Consider the following 18,866-nt stretch of genomic DNA (forward strand, 5'->3'; position numbering starts at 1 on the left):
GCAGCAAAGAGACATATGTGTTTACTCATCATTTCAAACCTTCTCCAAGCTGCAGCTTGGACAGATCTGAACTCTGCAGATAAACTCTGCTACACTTGGCTTTGTGTTTAGGACTAATTACAATCTTCCATCTGGACCATCTTCTGGCCACTTATGCTAATAATGAGACCAGTGTAAATAGGTAAAAGTAATGTTTTGTAGGGGCTCTGAGTTGCCCAGTGGACTGAGGCACTGCCACTGATGTGATTGGAGGATCACTAGTTTGAATCCTGGATAATGCTGCATGACCATCAGCAGCCGGAGTCTGAGAGAGAGCACAGTTGGCCTCTGGGTGCTGGGTGGGTAGACAATGCTCTCTCCCCTCATCACTCCTAGTGTGACACCAGTCATCACAGCTGTCTGTTGGCTGATGTATCAGAGCTGGGGATTTGGACAGCCGTGGTTTTATGTTTTTTTTTGGATACACTCCGGGTTAGCACCAGGACATCCCTTTCAGACAGCTTCCTCTTGCGTCCACAGTTAATCCTGTTGGATGTGGTTGGTCCTTCTTGGTGGTATGCTGACATTACCCTGGATACCGTGGCTCTTGATACATCTCAAAGACTTGCTGTCTTAGGTCACAGATGCGCCAGCAAGATGTGCACCAACAATTTGTCCTCTTTTAAACTCTGGTATGTCACCCATAATGCTGTGTGCATTGCAATATTTTGAGTAAAACTGTGCTCAGTAAAACAGCTGTCTGTTGGCTGATGTATCAGAGCTGGGGATCCGGGGCTTTCCTTCAAAGCATGCTGGCAACCCAGTGATGCTGCATTGTCAAGCAGCTGTAAAAGAGGTGTGACCTGAGATGGAGCTTCACATGTAACAGAAGAGGCATACACTTGTCCTCACACTCCTACTGATAGAGTGAGTCCCAATCAGGGATTGGGATATTAAAGAGGATTGAGTTATTGACTTAAGTGGTCCAAAATTAGAAATAAGATTATTTAAAAACTTAATGATTCTTGTCTTACCTTGGCGAAGGACTTCTGACTGTCATATTTGAGGTGTTTGGGGTAGACGTAGAGGTGGTTGTTGTAGGTGGTGAAGGGTTGTGAACACTTAGCGATGCACGGCACAAACTCCTCCACCTCTAATAAACTCCGCCCACTGCTCTCATAGGGCCGCACAGGGATGTAGGAGGGAGTAACACAATCTAAAGGGTTGAGAGAAGTGATTTGAGTTCATTAGGTAAGCAAATCTATATTCATATAGGACTACTGTAGGATTGTCACAATAATTATGTTATTAATTGATTGTACAGAATAGGGACATATTTTTTGGCCAGCTTCAATATTGCCAATAAGGAATAATTAATAATGTAAATGAACTGGTATGTCCACTTTATTTACAACAAACAACATTTTTCTAATTTAATTTATATTCCAAATTAGGGGTGGGCAATATTATATCGTAAACAATATATCGTGACACAGAAATATCATGATATTAAAAATCCATATTGTGATAATCGGGATGTTCTGTCTTAAAAGTAGTCTATTATTTACTGTGAAGCTTTAGGTGTATTTATTGTATAATTGTTTTAGTTTGCAGTTTATATGCATGCACTAAATATTCTGCAATATGTTTTGCTGCATTATAATATATATTTCTCATATAATACAAAAAAACAAAATAATCTTAATTATAAGTAATAATCTTAAGTATAAGTTTATTTCTCTTTAAATTAGTGCACTTGTCTTATAATACTGTTATTTTATTATTATGTAACTGATATAAAATAGTTTATTACTATTATTTCTGGGAAAACATATCAATCAATGAAAAAAACAGTTATCATGACAGCCATACAAAGACTATAATTTATTGAACTGCACTCAACAGACAGCAAAAGTAAGTCTCCCATTATAGGGATACAGAAACACATGACGTATGACCATAACAGAGAAAATAATTATAATCTAATCTGATTGTAAATAAACAGAAGAGCTTTACTCACCAAAATAAATGAATTTTAGGAGGGTTATATGTGTAAATAGTTGCATTTTTATATACTATTTTTGTTTACTTAGATGTCAATACCACAGGAACAGGTATCCTAACACTGTGCACCTTACTGCCTGTTTTTTTAATCATCAGAATCATATTTCTGCTTAAAACAACCTATATTTACAGGATGGTAAAACAGCATAGTGTACCAATCTTTATAGTTACTTACACAACATAACTAGCTAGTTTAAAACTTTTTCATTGATTGTGTGAGTGATAAAACAATGATAAAACACTGCACTAATTTGAAGCTCCAAATTTCTATTAGTTAGCTAGTGTTAGCTAATTTTCCCACTGTTCAATTTGTACTATTAAAATCTATAACTAAGTTATTATTTTAATAATAAAAATAGTCTAACACTCTGGCTCTGTTTCAGGTGAGATAGTCTGTGATCACATGTACAGAACTGCACTGTGGAACTTAAAGTAGAAACAACAGAAAAGCGCTGCTTATTCAGCACTAAAAACAGCCTGACTGTGATTTCTCCAGCTTTCTAACTGCTGCTTTGGTGTTAGCTAGCTCTGCTACCCAGTGAATGGGCTGTAAGATGAACTGTAGAGAAAGGTACTATCCGGTTAGTGGGGTTAAAACCTTTACTCGTAAACATAGACCACTGCAGTCTTGTTGTTATTTTTGTAGTCTGTAAAACAAGAAAACCAAACTACTCTTATTTATTTCACTGCATAATAAATGTCATCAGAATCTTCATAAGATATTCAAACTACTATAACCCTAAATGTGATGAATGTGATAGAGACAATTGTTTGAAAAGCCCATTCTTTATGCCCATTGAGAATACCACTTCATACATCTGATACCAATATCTGCCAACACTAACACCAATCCGATGGGGGTGGGCGAAATATCATAATCATAATAATATCACAATATTTAATGGTATTTTCATGATAACGACTTAATCCAGAATGTCCTGATACTAATAATGTCCATATCTCCAAATGTCTCCATATATCCAGGATTAAAGTAAAATGAATGATACTGGACAGAACAATGTGATTTTTTCTTCTGCTAAGAACAGCAAAAGTACCCTGATGTGATAATTAGGGGTAGGTGATATGATACAATATATATATGTGTATATATATCGTATATATACGTACATATATATGTGTATATATATATATATATATATACATAGTTGTTCAGGGGAAGGATACAAAAAATTGTCTCAGAGATTTGACCTGTCAGTTTCCAAGGAAATGGAAGACCACAGGGACAGTTCTTGTTAAGCCCAGAAGTGGCAGGCCAAGAAAAATATCAGAAAGGCAGAGAAGAAGAATGGTGAGAACAGTCAAGTACAATCCAGAGACCACCTCCAAAGAGCTGTAGCATCATCTTGCTGCAGATGGTTTTGTGCTTTTGCATACGTCAGGCGACTCTTTTACCTGATATTATTCATGGCGCAGGCTATTAACTAAAAATAAATCTTACTGGACACATCAGGAGCCACACTATCCACGGTTACATCCAGGTTACCCAGAATGACGGGAAGCTTGGCCATCTTCTCAGGTCTGTGAATTATTACAAATAAAGTTATTTCATTATGAGATATAAGATATTAAATAAAAACACACAGGCCCTTTCAGGTGTGCCTTCAAAGAAGAAGAGTCATAACACATTCCTTAACAGCACTGCAGAGTGGAAACACTCACAGCTGCATCAACACAGTGTGCTCGGAAAGTATTCTGATTTTACACTCCATCATTTTAATGAGGATATTCTCTGCTGATTATACGTGGATGACCTACTGATCACAGTGCAGCTGAAGGCCTGATACTGAGAGGTGATTATTGTGGGGTTTCTTACTTTCTGAAGTCCGCAAGCAGTTTGAAGAGGTCTTCATCCGACAGTTTATTGCTGTCCTGCCGGTAAAGGGCGGAGAAGCGGGCACTTTTTTCCAGAGTCCCTGAGGCATCTTTAAACACAGGCCTGAGCCAAACGCACACACACAGGAAAATCAATGCACACTCACTCTAAAGGCCTCTTTTAAAAGTTTAAAAATGAACACCTGTATATTAACTATATCTGTTTGAATACTGGCATAATAAAGCAAATACTTAGAAATCAATGAACTGTTAAATATTAATTAATATAAATAATTAATTGGAATTGGAATATGATGATTTTATTATAATGCTAATGGGCTCTCTTTCTTTATTGTCTGATCCGGTTTTCAAAACACAGAAGGCAAAAACGTGTTGGACTCGTTGTGAAGGTTCCACTATGTAAAAATCATATCTGTTTTTATGTTTAAAATGTTTTAGTCAGTTTAAAAGGGCCTTCATGGTGCAGCAACCACACACAATCACACACATGCTCAGCTTAGCAGCAGAACTCTTAAAAACACATTTCCAGACAGGAACGTCTTACCTGGCTGCCCATGCGAAAGGCATCTTGTACGGGCTCAGTCGACTGCAGGCCAGCTTGGCATTCTTTAGCACTTTCTGAGCCACCTGGGAAAAAGCAGCAGAATAAACGGATTTTATGGCATTTTTTTAGAAAACTCATATTATATACTTATTTTTTGCACGATAACGCGCACCAGATTATAAGGTGTACTATCAATAAATGTTTCTGGTCTATTTTCATACATACAAGGTGCACTGAATTATAAGATGTATTATGTAACACTAGTAACACTGTTCTAATTCAGGAGGGTGAGAACTGTAAGGCTAAGCTAGGTTAAGTAAACAAAACATTTTCTTTTAAAGGCAAATGAGCACTGGATGTAAATCTACACAGATTTCTCTCCTAAAAGCTGTTTATAAAAGCTGTTTTAGCTGTTTTCTGTTTATTTACAGTAAGCTAAGATTTCCAGATTTACACTAAGGCTGGGTGCAGCAGCATTAGCATTAGCAGCTAAATGCTAGTCCTAGCTGAGAGTCCGACAGCACTACACTAAGGAACCTTGAGTGTTCCGTAAGCCGAGTTGATATTAGCTAGTGGTTTGTCCCACATAGCTTCTTTTAACACTATAAACACGCAGCCTACAGTCCGATATACTTACCTCTGAATGGTAAAAGAGCTAGCGCTTAGTGCAGTTAGTGGCTAATGCTAATACTGCTCCAGTGACACACTGGATTATAAGGCACACTGACGATTTTTGGGAAAATAAAATAATTTTAAGTGCTGTGTATACAGTAAATATATATTTGAATGAAGTGCGTGTGAGTGAAAGAGAGAGTGATAGCTGCTGTTGTAACCTTTGCAGAGTCTGAGCTCTTCATGTAAGGCTCAGCGCAGTGTGTGATGCCACCTTGCAGCACTTTCTCAATCCGAGCCACCAGAAAGATGTCAGGGTGTGGACAGGTCACAGAGAACACACCCTGAGAAAAAAAAAAATACACAATAACATCACAGTCCAGTCAGAATATTATGACCATCTCCTTGTTTTAATATCCACTGTCCATCTTATCAGCACGACTGATCATATAGGAGACTTTGTAGTTCTAGTATTACAGACTGTTGTCCTGCTCTTCTTATTATAATCCTTCTTTCACTCTGTTCTTCAATGATCAGGACCCCCCAGGATAGACCACCACAGAGCAGATATTATTTGGGTGGTGGGTTATTCTCAGCACTGCAGTGACACTGGCATGGTGGTGCTGTATAAGGTGTTTTGTGTGTGTGTGTGTGTTGTGCTGTACGAGTGGATCAGACACAGCAGTGCTGCTGGAGTTTTTAAACATCTCTGTGTCACTGCTAGAATTGTCCAAAAATCACATATATTCACTGTGAGTGAACACGGTGTTTAAAAACCCCAGCAGCACTGCTGTGTCTGATCCCCTTATACCAGCACAGCACACACTAACACACCACCACACACACACCAGCTCAATGGAACTGATAATATGGACTCATGAATACCACCCAATGTTAAACACTTCAATTTATAGTTTTAGACAATTCTTCATGTATTCCATCATAAAACATGTAGTAGTATTTGTAGTAGTGATCAGTGATTGGTCACCTGTGTGGGGTACTGCAGCGCCCCCTCTGGTAGCCCGTTGAGCTGCATGGGCATGTGTGGAGTGTCCATGGCTCCATTGATCACAGTGCTGGTTGGGGAAATCATGGAGCGCACTAACGGGTGATTCAGATCCACGTGGAAATCTGCTGAGATCTTCCTGCTGTTCTGAACATCAAACAGGGACAGCACCACGAAAAATGGCTCCACCTGCAACAACAGAGAACAGGTCTTTATCAGCATCTGTAAAAGTGTGTGTGTGTGTGTATGTGTGAGAGAGAGTGAGAGAGAAGAGAATAAGGCTATCTTTAGCCTGCAAGCAAACTAAATATTTTTCAAACAGATCTGATGAGCTGACTGTCCACACTGTTATTTTGTAATCAGTAATCAGTTCAGAATTCTGTGTCCAGATATCACAAATATATCGGCAGTGGTTGGTGTGGTTTCAAAGTTGCCATCAGTAATTACTCTTTGATGCTTTTCTTCGACCCCAGCAGTTCCATCGTTTTGAATTTGAATTTGATTTTTTACTCATATCAGAACTGATAAGATTAGTTTTTCAATGTTTAATTCAATGTTTTTTATTTTAATTTCTTTCCTACATTGTACATTATTATTGACGTCATCCAGACGACGTAGTAAACTTAAAATTAGTAAACCCAAAAGTGTAAAACAAACTGAAATACCCAGTGAAGTGCTGTTAATTTGCGGGTTCTGAGGTTGGTAACTCTGCTGAACTTATCCTATGCAACAGAGATAACTCTTGCTCTTCCTTTCTGGGGCAACCCTAATGAGAGCCAGTTTCATCATAATGTTTTCTGATGGTCTTTGCGACTGCATTTTTTTCGGATTGACTGACCTTCATTTCTTTTCTTTTTTTTTGTTCTTTACTTAGTTGAGTAGTTCTTGCCATAATGTGGATTCGAACATTAATCAAATAGGACTATTCACTGTATATCAACTCTACCTCTTCACAACTTTACAACTGATGCTCAACTTAAATAATTAACCCTTTGTTGCTCTTCTTCCACAGTACCTGATGAGGTCATTGTTTGTTGTGTTGTGAGTGACACAAAAGACTGAAGCTGAATTCTAATTTGAGCATCCAGACTGAGACGTATCTGCACAAATCCAGTTGCAATCTTATTGTGGTTTGAATCCAGTTTGCAAAATTCTAATTTTATGAGTTTTCTGGCTGTTCAGACTACAAAAATCTGGAAACAATCTAGATAGAGCTAAAACAGATTTGGTCTGGTTATAACTGTTATAACTTATAATTATAACTGTTACTAAAAACTTAAAATGGACCCGGCAGCAGGAAACCGAGTACAATCATGTGTTTAAATGAACACACACAGAGTTCAGTGTCAGCAGGAGAGAAGCATCAGACACTTCTTTAGAAACTGTGATGTTTGGCGTGTTGCCATGAGGCAGACTCATCTCACCACACCAAGTTAAACAGCAATGCCAGTCTGAGTACACACACCCACTCCAGAAAAGGGCATCACTACCGTAAATCTCCACCAGCTCACTGCTTTCTTTGTTCTCAGTGTATGTATGTGTGTGTGTGTGTGTGTGTGTGTTTGAGGAGAGGAAATATCTATATAACTATTTTATTTCCAGATTTTCCATATTCAATTTTGATTTATTCACTGAATCAGTCTCAATTTCATATTTGAGCAATTCAAATTAGTTATAAAAAGACAGTAAATTTACAAATGTTGCAAAACAACTATACATGGAAAAGGAACTAAGTATGTGCGTGTGTGTGTTTATGTCTGTGTGTAATCCCCTGCAGTAAAATGGAATAAATCAAGTAGCCACTCCCATCTTAGTCATTTATGCCGAGATTTCTTACTACGTGTAAATTGGTCATAAATTTTACAGATACCCTGAAATACAATACATTTCTCCACCTCCCCAAATAAAACATACTCTTTTCAAATAGGGCTTTACAGATTAATACATTCTAATTAATACATTCTAATATATTTTAATTAAAGACAGGCATATCATCTTAGAAAAAAAATGACAAAAAACAACAACTGGACAGCTCTGCTATCAGACTTGGGATGACCATGAAAGGCAGACAACTGAAATATTTAGCCCAACAATATTTTGCAATATTTCTCGGAATGTGCACCTTAATGTAATATTTTGTATCAACACATTTTTACACTGACATTGTACACCTGTGTGAATGTACACATTTGTGGCTGCACGTCTGTGCGTGGCTTGTATCTTACATTAGTGGTTGGGCCTTCCTCATTCTCTGCTACACAGCTCTGTAAATTGAAGGACAGATCATTACAGCTGACCAGAACCCTCTTTCCAAACTTCTCCTCAAACTGCTTCACATCCGGCTCAATCCCTGACAGATCCAGCCTCTGTAGAGAAACACACACACACAGACGCACAAATGACTAATTTATATACAGTAATATGTCCGCACTATGACAATTAATAACAATTAACAGCTACATCAAAAAAGTATTCCTGTCACAAAAAAACTTGCATCTCCACAATGATTTACAGCAGAAAAAAAACATCTTGACTATGAATGGAATTTGATGTAAAAATATATTTTTTACATGATTTCCCTTAGGACTTTTGTAAGCAGTGGCGCCAGGCCCACATTCGAGACACATTTTGGCTGGAAACCACTGTAACAATCTGGCAACCCTGGTATCAAAGTGCCTGCAGGGAGGGTTAAATAACAGTTTTAAATATTTGCCTCTCTAGCAATGCTACAGGTAATTCACTTGGAAAGTGCATTTAGTAACAGATCAGATTCACTGCTCTGCTGTAAAGGGAGATCTGAGAACAGTCCTGTGAGATTAGATCACCTGAGTGTCTGGATCCAGGGTGAAGAGCTTCAGCCGAGTCTCGCTGCGCATCTTGGACTCAATGTCTCTGGCACTCTGCCAAAACAAAGCATAAACCAGTCACAGCAGCCCAAACCAGCAGAGCTGAGGAATTACTATAATCCTGAATTAAATCCTGAGCACAGATCATTTCACACAGACATATCAATCAATAATTCATCAGACACTGCTGCTACTGCTGGGTGGGGCAGACGATGACCTGACATTACAGAGTCACAGCTTACAGATTCCAGAGAGAGAGAGAGAGAGATACCTGAAAACTGTCCTGAAAATTCCCAACAGTGATTTCTGACTTTACCAAGTCGTCTTCTATAAGAAATAAAAAATATTCAGAAATTAGTAAAGAAGTCAACAATAAACAACAACCCGGCTAAAAAGTATAGTTCAGGACAAGTTACTGGTGGTAGCTGCTTTTAGATGGTCTAAACAGGTCTTTGACTTTCAGGGTGGTTGAAAAGATGGACATCCAGATTAAAATATACTATATACTGGTAAGGAAAATGGTTTACCAGATCTTAATCAGCATAATATATGTTGAATTTTATTTTTCTTCATACTGGTCTTGCTGGTCGATGAACTTTGCCATGCTAGTCAACCAGCTTGTTCTTCCTGTTCATATTGGTCAACCAGTTCAGACTTGCTGGTCAACCAGCTTGGTGATGATGGTCTTGCTGGTCAATGAGCTTTGTCTTACTAGTCAACCAGCTTGTCTTTCTTGGTCATTTTGGTCAACCAGTTTAGTCTTGCTGGTCAACCAGCTTAGTGATGCTGGTCTTGCTAGTCAATGAGCTTTGTCTTACTAGTCAATCAGCTTGTCTTTCTTGGTCATTTTGGTCAACCAGTTCAGTCTTGCTGGTCAACCAGCTTGGTGATGCTGGTCTTGCTGGTCAATGAGCTTGGTCTTGGTGGTCAACCACCTTGGTAATGCTGTTATTTCTGGTTGATAAGCTTGGTCTTGCTGATCAACCAGTTTGGTCTTGCTGGTTATGCTTGTCAATCAACTTGTTTATGTTGGTTCTGTTGGTCATCCAGCTTGGTCTTGCTGGTCATGTTGTCATACTGGTTATCTAGTTGTCTAGCAGATCATGCTTGTAGACCAGCTCAACCATCACACTCACACAAAAACATTACCTATACTGGTCAACATTTAGGCTGGTCAACCAGATTAACCAGTTTAAAATTAGATACAGTACAGTCATGAGGTTGTCTGTAGCTGACAGTTATGCACGTATTCTAGCATGTTGTGCCTGGCTCCACCTCAGTTTTATAAACCCAGGAGTTTAAAAGGTGTTAAGTGTTACTGTATGTGTGTCTGTATAAATGTGCACGTGTGTACCTCACACCATCAGCGTGGTGTTAAAAAGTATGGGTGGTCGGCCACAGAACACCCACATTATCCACTTACATAAATACACTAATGCACGGACTCTCACCGCTGATATACACTCGAACATTACCCACATTCTCCTACACATACAATAATATACAATACTATTCACACTCACGTACAGTATGTGCACCACTGTGGAATGTTGTGATGCAGGAGTTCCCATTCACCAGCCTGACATTCACAGGGAATTTATATTTAGTTATATAAATATAAGATTTATACAGTATTATATGTGGTTTGGATAGCTTTCATTATTGCACATCCTGGAGAGTGCGCTGCATTAGCGGCCAGCTGAGCTTCCACCTACCACAGCTGAGGCCTAAGCATAAAAAGGCCTTAAAAAAGGCTTAAACTAACTAAACTCACTGTATGCTGTAACAATGTTAATCACACTAGCTGATATTAACTAATGTAACACTTACAATAACTTGTAACCACCAAATGATTTGATGCATTGTGATTTTATGATATAAAATAATGTGAGCCAGTTACATGTGTGCTGCAGTTGAATGCTGCTGCTACTCCTTTCCAGAGATGTCAGATATTTGGAAATATTTCAAAGACTATAAAAACAACAGTAGATGAACTTCACTATAGACTATTAGTTCTTCAGTTTCTTGAACTGGATTGAAGTGGTGCAAATACGTCAAGACTAAAATTTTAAACTAATGTCTCCAAAAGATCCTCAGCCTATTTCATACAAACACAGTGTAACAATACATTTTTAAACATTTACTCTCAATGAACACATTTTTACACATATAGAGGAATGTTAACTCTTTTGTGAATTTTATACAAACTTTTAAGCATTTGGTGTGGTAATATTTAATGTTTTACACTAATGTTTATGGGTAACACTTTACTTGGATGGTCCATTGTATGGCCTTGTTGATGCTCAACTGACTTTCAACTAACACTGAATTGAATGTCCATTAAATTTAACTTAACCCTATGTTGAATGTAAATGATTTAAAATAGAACCTAACCGTACACCTAACCCTAACCTTATCCCTTAATCAAGCTTATAATCCAACTCTACACCTAACCCTAACCTTAACCCTTAATCAACCCTAAAATCTAACCCTACACCTAACCCTAACCCTTAATCAACCCTAAAATCTAACCCTACACCTAACCCTAACCCTTAATCAACCCTAAAATCTAACCCTACACCTAACCTTAACCCTTAATCAACCCTTAAATCTAACCCTACACCTAACCCTTACCCTAACCTTAACCTAAGCTTAAAATCTAACTCTAAACCCAATCATTTACTTTCACCTTTTAGTTCATTTGCATTTAATAGACACGTAGTTGAATGTTAGTTGAAAGTCAGTTGAGCATCAAAGAGGCCATCAAATGGACCATCCAAGTAAAGTGTTACCGGTTTATGTGTACGGGACACTTTGGCCCCAAATTAATCATACTAAACAATCATGTGTTTTATTGTGTTGCAATTTATTTTTATGTGTGAAAGTGTGTGTGTTCACTAGAGTATATGTGTGTTCACTGCACAGACGGACCAAAGGCAGAAGACAAATTCCATCTGTGTGCCCAGTAAAAGTATAGTCATTATGGTTCTCTTGTCTTGTCTTTTTGGGCACTTCTGTACTGGACTTATTATAACCAGTATGCATGTATAATAATAAATATAATTAAAGTATACATAACTAAAATGTTTAGTTTATATTAACAGCTGCCACATCTAAAAAAATATATGCATTTTCTGATCCACATCATATAGTACCAGTCAAAAGTTTGGACACAGCGTGAAGGAAAAGCAGAAAATATAGTTCAGCCCCTCCAGAAACTTCTTCAAGACACTGAAAAAAACTATTCCAGCAGACTCTCCCTCATGAAAACACTGAGATTTAAACACCAAGAGTGCGCAGATCTGTTCTCAAAGACAAATGCGGCTACATAAAAGAATCTAAAGTATTATACATATTCTGGTTTGTTTAAGACTTTTTGTTTGCTATATAATTCCACGTGTTCCTGTAGAGCTTTAATATCTTCAATGTTAAATTTAAAAAGAAAGAAAACTCACTGAATGAGAAGCGCTAGGTCCAAACTTTTGACTGGTACTGTATGTCAGCTGACCCAAAAGAAGCACTATTGTAGCCTGCGTTAACCAGACACTCCCAGATGGAACTTGAAGGGTTAACCATGAAATAATCAGTTGTTTTATATTCTTCTTTTCCACACAGTTTTAGCTTGATGTTTAACGAAACACACCGTTTAGTGTCATAGTTTACACTATTTAACGACTGGATGGTTTAGTAGTTTTTACTGGAATTAGAGTGCCAACAGGACAGGATGATCAAATTGGTTGACCAGCATGACCAGCAAAAACAACCTGGTTGACCATCATGATCAATATCACATGCAGCCTTCACTATGCTGGTCAAGAGCTGATTTAACCTGCTAGTTTACCAGTAAAGGGCATGTTCTCAACTAACCAGCTTTTCAAGCACATGGTAACTTAATTAGGTAATATCGTATGCAGAAATTAAGTAAAGGTTATTAAAAGAAAGAATTGATTCAGCTAAAATAAATGAAGTAAAGTTTAATAAAAGAAAGGGTTGACTGAAGTTCAGTTCACTTATTTACTCTATGTTACATTTAAGTATTAAAACCGAGTTGAAGTAACTTAAATTTACATTGAATTAAATTGACTTAAAAAAAGCAAATGCAGAAAGTTGCAAACAAATTGTTAAGTAAATTGTACGCATATTTTTTTTCAGTGTGTCTGCACAGAACTACAGAAACGCACCGTCATGCAGCTCTCCATTCCTGCGCTCCTGCATGGCCTGTTCAAAGCTGCTGTGCAGGATCTTGTTGAGGGTTCCGATCCAGTCGTCCATCTCGCTCTCGTTGTCTGCAGACAGCAGGTACGTGCTTTTATCCTGCATCTTCAGCTCGAACGCAAAGCGCCTCACCTTACTGTTCTACAGCAGAGCACACACACACACACACACACACATAAAATACACACTTAACACAATCATAGAGTTTAGGAAAGAACAAAACCTTCCATTTCAAAAGGTGCTTTTAACCCCCAGTCTAAGAGTCTAACTACGATAATTTTGCTATTTGCTATTGGAATTTGCTAATTTCTAACTAATAAATATTGGATAGTTTCTTATTTAACTAAAATATCCATTAAGAACTATCTCAAATTGTTTCATGTAAAGAACTTACCAAATAAAATCTATTCAGTAAGCTAAAACTGTTTGGGTGTTATTAGTTTAGGTATAGGTAGTTAGGTACACAAACTTGAGCACCCATTTCATTCCTGTGGGAAAAATATATTACCTGAAAACCAAATGTCAAATCAAAAATCATGTGAACCTACATGCAGAAAAGTGCTGCATGGATTTACAATCCAGGCAGATGGAGGTGGTGTAATGGTGTAGGGAGTTTTATGTTTTCCGACATATTTTCATTGCTTCATCAGTCATTGCTTGAATGTTACAGCCTATTTGAGTTTGTGGATGTACATAACTTATCCATCCTCTAAATTCCTCAGTGTTTTGTTCATCCATGTTTAGCTGGGTGTTTAATATAACATAGTGCCTTTCAGTCTCATACAGATTGATTTAACAGTTTGCACTGTTTTCCCTGAGTTTTAACATGCAAGATTTGCTTTAGCAGGGTTGGGGGGGAGGGGGAGGGGGTGTAATATTGTGAACAATATTATACCCTGAAATATTGTGCCATATCACCCACCCCTAATTATCACAGCAGGGTACTACTTTTTTCTGTTTTTAGCTAAAAAAAATCATACTGTTCTAATTTTCCATTACATTTCTACTAAAGACAGATTATATCTGTCCATTATCATTTATTTCACTTCAGTCCAGGATATATTGTCCAATAAAAAACAAGAATCTCCATTATTGTAGATTTTTAGTTTATTAAATAATATGAACACACACAACTGTCCCTTACACTCTGTCTTTTTTGATGAAAGGACCAAAATATATTAATTAAAAAAGACCTGAAAAAAAACAAATTTTACATTGACTTCCATTGAAAGTAAAGAAAGTTTTATCTCTCTTCTGTAAAGTTGCTGTTTTGAAGATACAGCTCTGGAAAAAATAATATATTTTTTTTTATTTTACCAATTTGAAAACCTCTGGAATATAATCAACAGGAAGATGGATGATCACAAGCCTTTAAACCAAGCTGAACTGCTTGTTTTTTTTTTGCACCAGGAGTAAAGGCATAAAGTTATCCAAAAGCAGTGTGTAAGACTGGTGGAGGAGAACATGCCTCGATGCATGAAAACTGTGATTAAAAACCAGTGTTATTCCACCAAATATTGATTTCTGAACTCTTAAAACTTTATGAATATGAACTTGTTTTCTTTGCATTATTTGAGGTCTGAAAGCTCTGCATCTTTTTTGTTGTTTCAGCCATTTCTCATTTTCTGCAAATAAATGCTCTAAATGACAATATTTCTATTTGGAATTTGGGAGAAAAGTTGTCCATAGTTTATAGAATAAGACAACAATGTTCATTTTGCTCAAACATATACCTATAAATAGCAAAATCAGAAAAACTGATTCAGAAACTGAATATTTGTTTTATTATTTGTTTTATAGGACAGTGACGATAATGAAATATTTGGAGTGCATTATTAGTATCATGACATTTTGGATCATTGACTACTGTTAAAATCTGATAAAATTCTTGTATTTTTTATATCTCAGTTAGGGGGTGTGCCATATCATATTGTACACAATAATAAAATTTAATTTTCATTTTGTTGCAGTAGTGTATTCTTAAAAAAATATAGATTCAGTATTTTGTCATATCGCCAAGAGTATTATTATTGTGAAAATACCATGAATGATCAAGATATTATTTCAGGGCCATATCACCCACTCCTAGTTCAGTAATTTACACATGAGGTTGATATAACAGCAGAGATGGACCATACCTTACCACCTCAGGAAAAGATTAAATAAAATAGGTGAGTGAGAGTCAGCGCTGGCTTAACACCTGTGATATTCTGCTGTAAATATTAATATTACTACATTCCCCTGCTGTAAAAATGTGGAAAACAGACTCAGAGTTCTCCAAGATAAAATACACATACCAGTGGAGCACACCGGAATGTTTTGTTCTTTCAGGAGCTGCTGCGTGCAATAACAAAGCGGAGGAATGCAATCTCCTTCTATCTCTCTCTCTTACACACACTGGTCTTACTATACTTGTAGGGACTTTGGTATACTAGCAAGGACCTTCAATTTACCTAATGATTGGTGTAGCTAATTAATGCTTCACTTAACATTACCTTAATTCTAACCCTAACCCCAGTCTCATTATCCAAAATAAATCATTCCACAAGTACTGCAGTGTTTTAATGTAAAGAACCCAAAGCATCAGAACTAGTGAGGATATCTCATATATTACTGTCTGGGCCTCACAATTACAGCAAGACAAGCACACACACATACACACACACACACACACACACAATCACAGGGGAAAACATGGAAAAATCTGACCGTAGAGCAGACCGGGTCAGTGTGAGGGAGCTCCATATGTGAACTGGGCTCGGCTGTATGTTCTTGTTGTAACCCTGTCAGACCCAGCCTATCTGCCTGGGGTACTGAGCATCCACACACACCCACACACACCTGTACACACACAAACCTGTACACATACACACACAGTGAATGATGAACATTGGCTTAATGTAACTCATTAAACTCATTAATATGTACTCCTTCTTTAGAGGCTATCTATTGATGTCATGTTTCTGCCAGACACGCCCCCTCGACCTGACTGGGTGACAAAACACTCAACAGCAGTGATTCTCAAATATTTTAGACCTCATACTACCAATGATCCAAATTAAAACTTCCAATTACCACCAACAAACCATTTCACCGGAACACATGAACCACACACATGTGATTATTATAAGTAAGCTAGACCTGTAATCCACACATATAGTTGTTTGGCTGATTATTGTTTCTGATTAATGCAGTATTCTTACTGAGAATCTCAAAAGGATTTAGACAGAGGAAAACTACAAGAGTACCAGGCAGTGAAATACAGTGTTTGTTACCTTATTTAGCTATTAACTGTAAGACAGAAACTGTTGTGAACTGTTGATAAAGCATATCTTGTGGCGTTTCACAGAGTTTTACTTTAGAGTCAATAAAGCTGATGTTAATAATTGTAAAACTTTAGTTATGAGAATGAAGGCCTACACACACATTAAAAATCATAATTTAAGGAAAACTACAGGTAGAAACTTTATAGATTTCAGTCCTTACTATTTTAATACAATTTTCAATGCAATGCAATCCAAGTTTCTTGTGTGAAAACAAACCAGTGATAATAAGCCCCTCCCCCAAACCCAGCCCAGAAACACTTCTCGGTGCACACACATATTTTCGGGACATGTTTAAGACACCCTTAAATAGCATTAAGAGCATGTGTTGAGAAAAAATCTGAGAAAAAAACTATATGTGACCTGCTGGCAGATTTAAAAAATTGTGTAAAGGCCAAATAAGGACTGGTAGATTGGAAAACATAATAAAGCTTAAAAAAAAATAATAGTTACAAAAAGATGCTGGCCCCTTTGTTTTACTTGCTGTGATTGTCTTATGTGATTATCCAGCCTTAAAACAGACCTAATACTACAACACTGCACATAAATACAATGTGAAACAGTGGAATATTAAAGGTAAAGGCCATTGGAGTGTCAGTAAAATGGTATTATTGCCAGTGCTGTCGACAATAGCACATTAACTAAATTAATCTGGAAACTTTAACAAGTAAATTTGTTTGGTCACACTAGTTAATAATTGTACCAATTTTGCCCCCAAAATCCCCCAGTATGGATTATTTCCTCCATCTTTCTTTACTTTCTTTCTCTCTCTCTCTCTCTCTCTCTCACACACACACACAGTGACTGAATGATTGCCATTTTTATCCTCCTACCTGCTTGAGCCACAATAAACATTCATCTGAACCTTAAGAAGAATCTTCATATCCTCCTTTTTTTATATTCTTCATTGATGTTGTAATGTTTTTAAAAATTATATGTAAACATATTTAAATATAAATGAAATCCCTTTGTGATGATCTTACACTAAATTATTTTATTTTACATTTTACATTTAAATATAATTATATTATAACATGTCTCAGTTTTAATAAGGAAAAGTGCAACTGATTGAGATTAATTACAGCAAATCGTGTGATTAGATTAGCTTTTTAATTGATTGACAGCACTAAGTATTAGATAACCCTGATGCTGATTTTCTTTACAGTTCTAGTCTGGCACTGTTTCTGTATATAGGGCTGTTTACTCATTACGGTTTTAGCCATCCTTCAGTGCCCAATGGAAGTTATCCAGATGATGACAGCAGCAGAATGAGTGAGTACAGAGTGCTGAAGTCAGACTGATCCACACCAGTGTGTGCTGTTCTAAGAGATGCTATGGCGGCATTAGAAGAACAGCAGCTATCTGATCTCAGGCCTGTAAGCAGAGTTTTCTGACATCAAAGTGTTTAGTTAATGGAAGATGATTTTCTATAATAACAAAAAAAGTTATTATGACAGGCCTACATTTACTCACAGAACTTACAGAGACAGTCATAGAGAAACATTATGAAGTCCAGTATGATGTATATTGATGACCGTAGTGACCGTTACCTGGACTACCCCCATGCAGGAGTCGAGGAAGATGGTCCCTTTGGGCTCTTTGGAGATGTTCTCATCCTTATAAAAGTTTAGATTATATGATCCATCCCCCAGTTGGGCCAGCTGGAAATATCTTCTCTTAAAAGACTGAAAGAGAGAGAGAGAGAGAGAGTCTGTGTTACATAAAAGTAACAGATATAAATACAAACTGTTTTAAAGATAATGGTGGGGAAGCTAAAAGCGTGGGAAAATGAATCAGGAACAGGAAGTCCCCCTCCTCCTCAACAGCACTGTTGAGAGAGTGCTCTGGAGAGCAGGATATACACTGAAAGTGCATTAACAAGAGAAAAACTATTTGGGGTGGATAAATACAGACGAAGAGAAGGTTAAAACACATCATATGTATGTTACTACATAGCTGATTTACTTAAATCTAAAGAACATGATCACTGTCAATGCTACGTAAAATAGCAGAGCAAGAAAGCTAAAAATGATAAGGTCACACATTACAATTTTTGTCCTATGTGGACCCTTGTGGACCCTTATCATCGTAATTATGCTGACTTAAAGCAGTGTTATGGAATAATGCTCTGAAACACCACAAAGGGACATGATTTTCACATGCATGTCTGGACAAGCTGAGAGATACAGAGCAGACATTAAAAAGTAAAAGAAGAAGCATGTGGACTAAGACTGTAGAGTATTTTACAGGATTTCACCAAATATGACTATATTTGACTACAGTTTTGCAGCATTACACAGTTATTCTAAGTGTTTTCTGTCTGCTTTACCAGACTTACATAGCACAGTTAGCAGAATGCAGAGATTCTGTAATTGTAATTTTAAAGAGCTACACTTTACAGCAGCCTTATAGCCCCACCTCCT

The 18,866-nt window shown here is 37.2% G+C and overlaps 1 protein-coding gene across 1 annotated transcript in view; it reads right to left on the bottom strand.

The window, feature by feature from the left end:
- Window positions 1-18,866, bottom strand: part of dock9b (dedicator of cytokinesis 9b) — a 200,715-nt gene that overhangs the window by 70,776 nt on the left and 111,073 nt on the right. The window contains exons 7-17 of the mRNA XM_049479075.1: window positions 17,994-18,128; window positions 13,087-13,261; window positions 9,177-9,232; window positions 8,885-8,959; window positions 8,285-8,425; window positions 6,042-6,248; window positions 5,275-5,397; window positions 4,442-4,524; window positions 3,878-4,000; window positions 3,503-3,582; window positions 1,014-1,195 (exon numbers count right to left, since the gene is read on the bottom strand). Coding sequence (XP_049335032.1) covers window positions 1,014-1,195; window positions 3,503-3,582; window positions 3,878-4,000; window positions 4,442-4,524; window positions 5,275-5,397; window positions 6,042-6,248; window positions 8,285-8,425; window positions 8,885-8,959; window positions 9,177-9,232; window positions 13,087-13,261; window positions 17,994-18,128 — 1,380 coding nt within the window. The remainder of the gene's footprint in view (window positions 1-1,013; window positions 1,196-3,502; window positions 3,583-3,877; window positions 4,001-4,441; window positions 4,525-5,274; window positions 5,398-6,041; window positions 6,249-8,284; window positions 8,426-8,884; window positions 8,960-9,176; window positions 9,233-13,086; window positions 13,262-17,993; window positions 18,129-18,866) is intronic.

The sequence above is a fragment of the Astyanax mexicanus genome, chromosome 5 (assembly GCF_023375975.1).
Source record: "Astyanax mexicanus isolate ESR-SI-001 chromosome 5, AstMex3_surface, whole genome shotgun sequence".
NCBI classification, from domain to species: Eukaryota; Metazoa; Chordata; class Actinopteri; order Characiformes; family Acestrorhamphidae; genus Astyanax; species Astyanax mexicanus.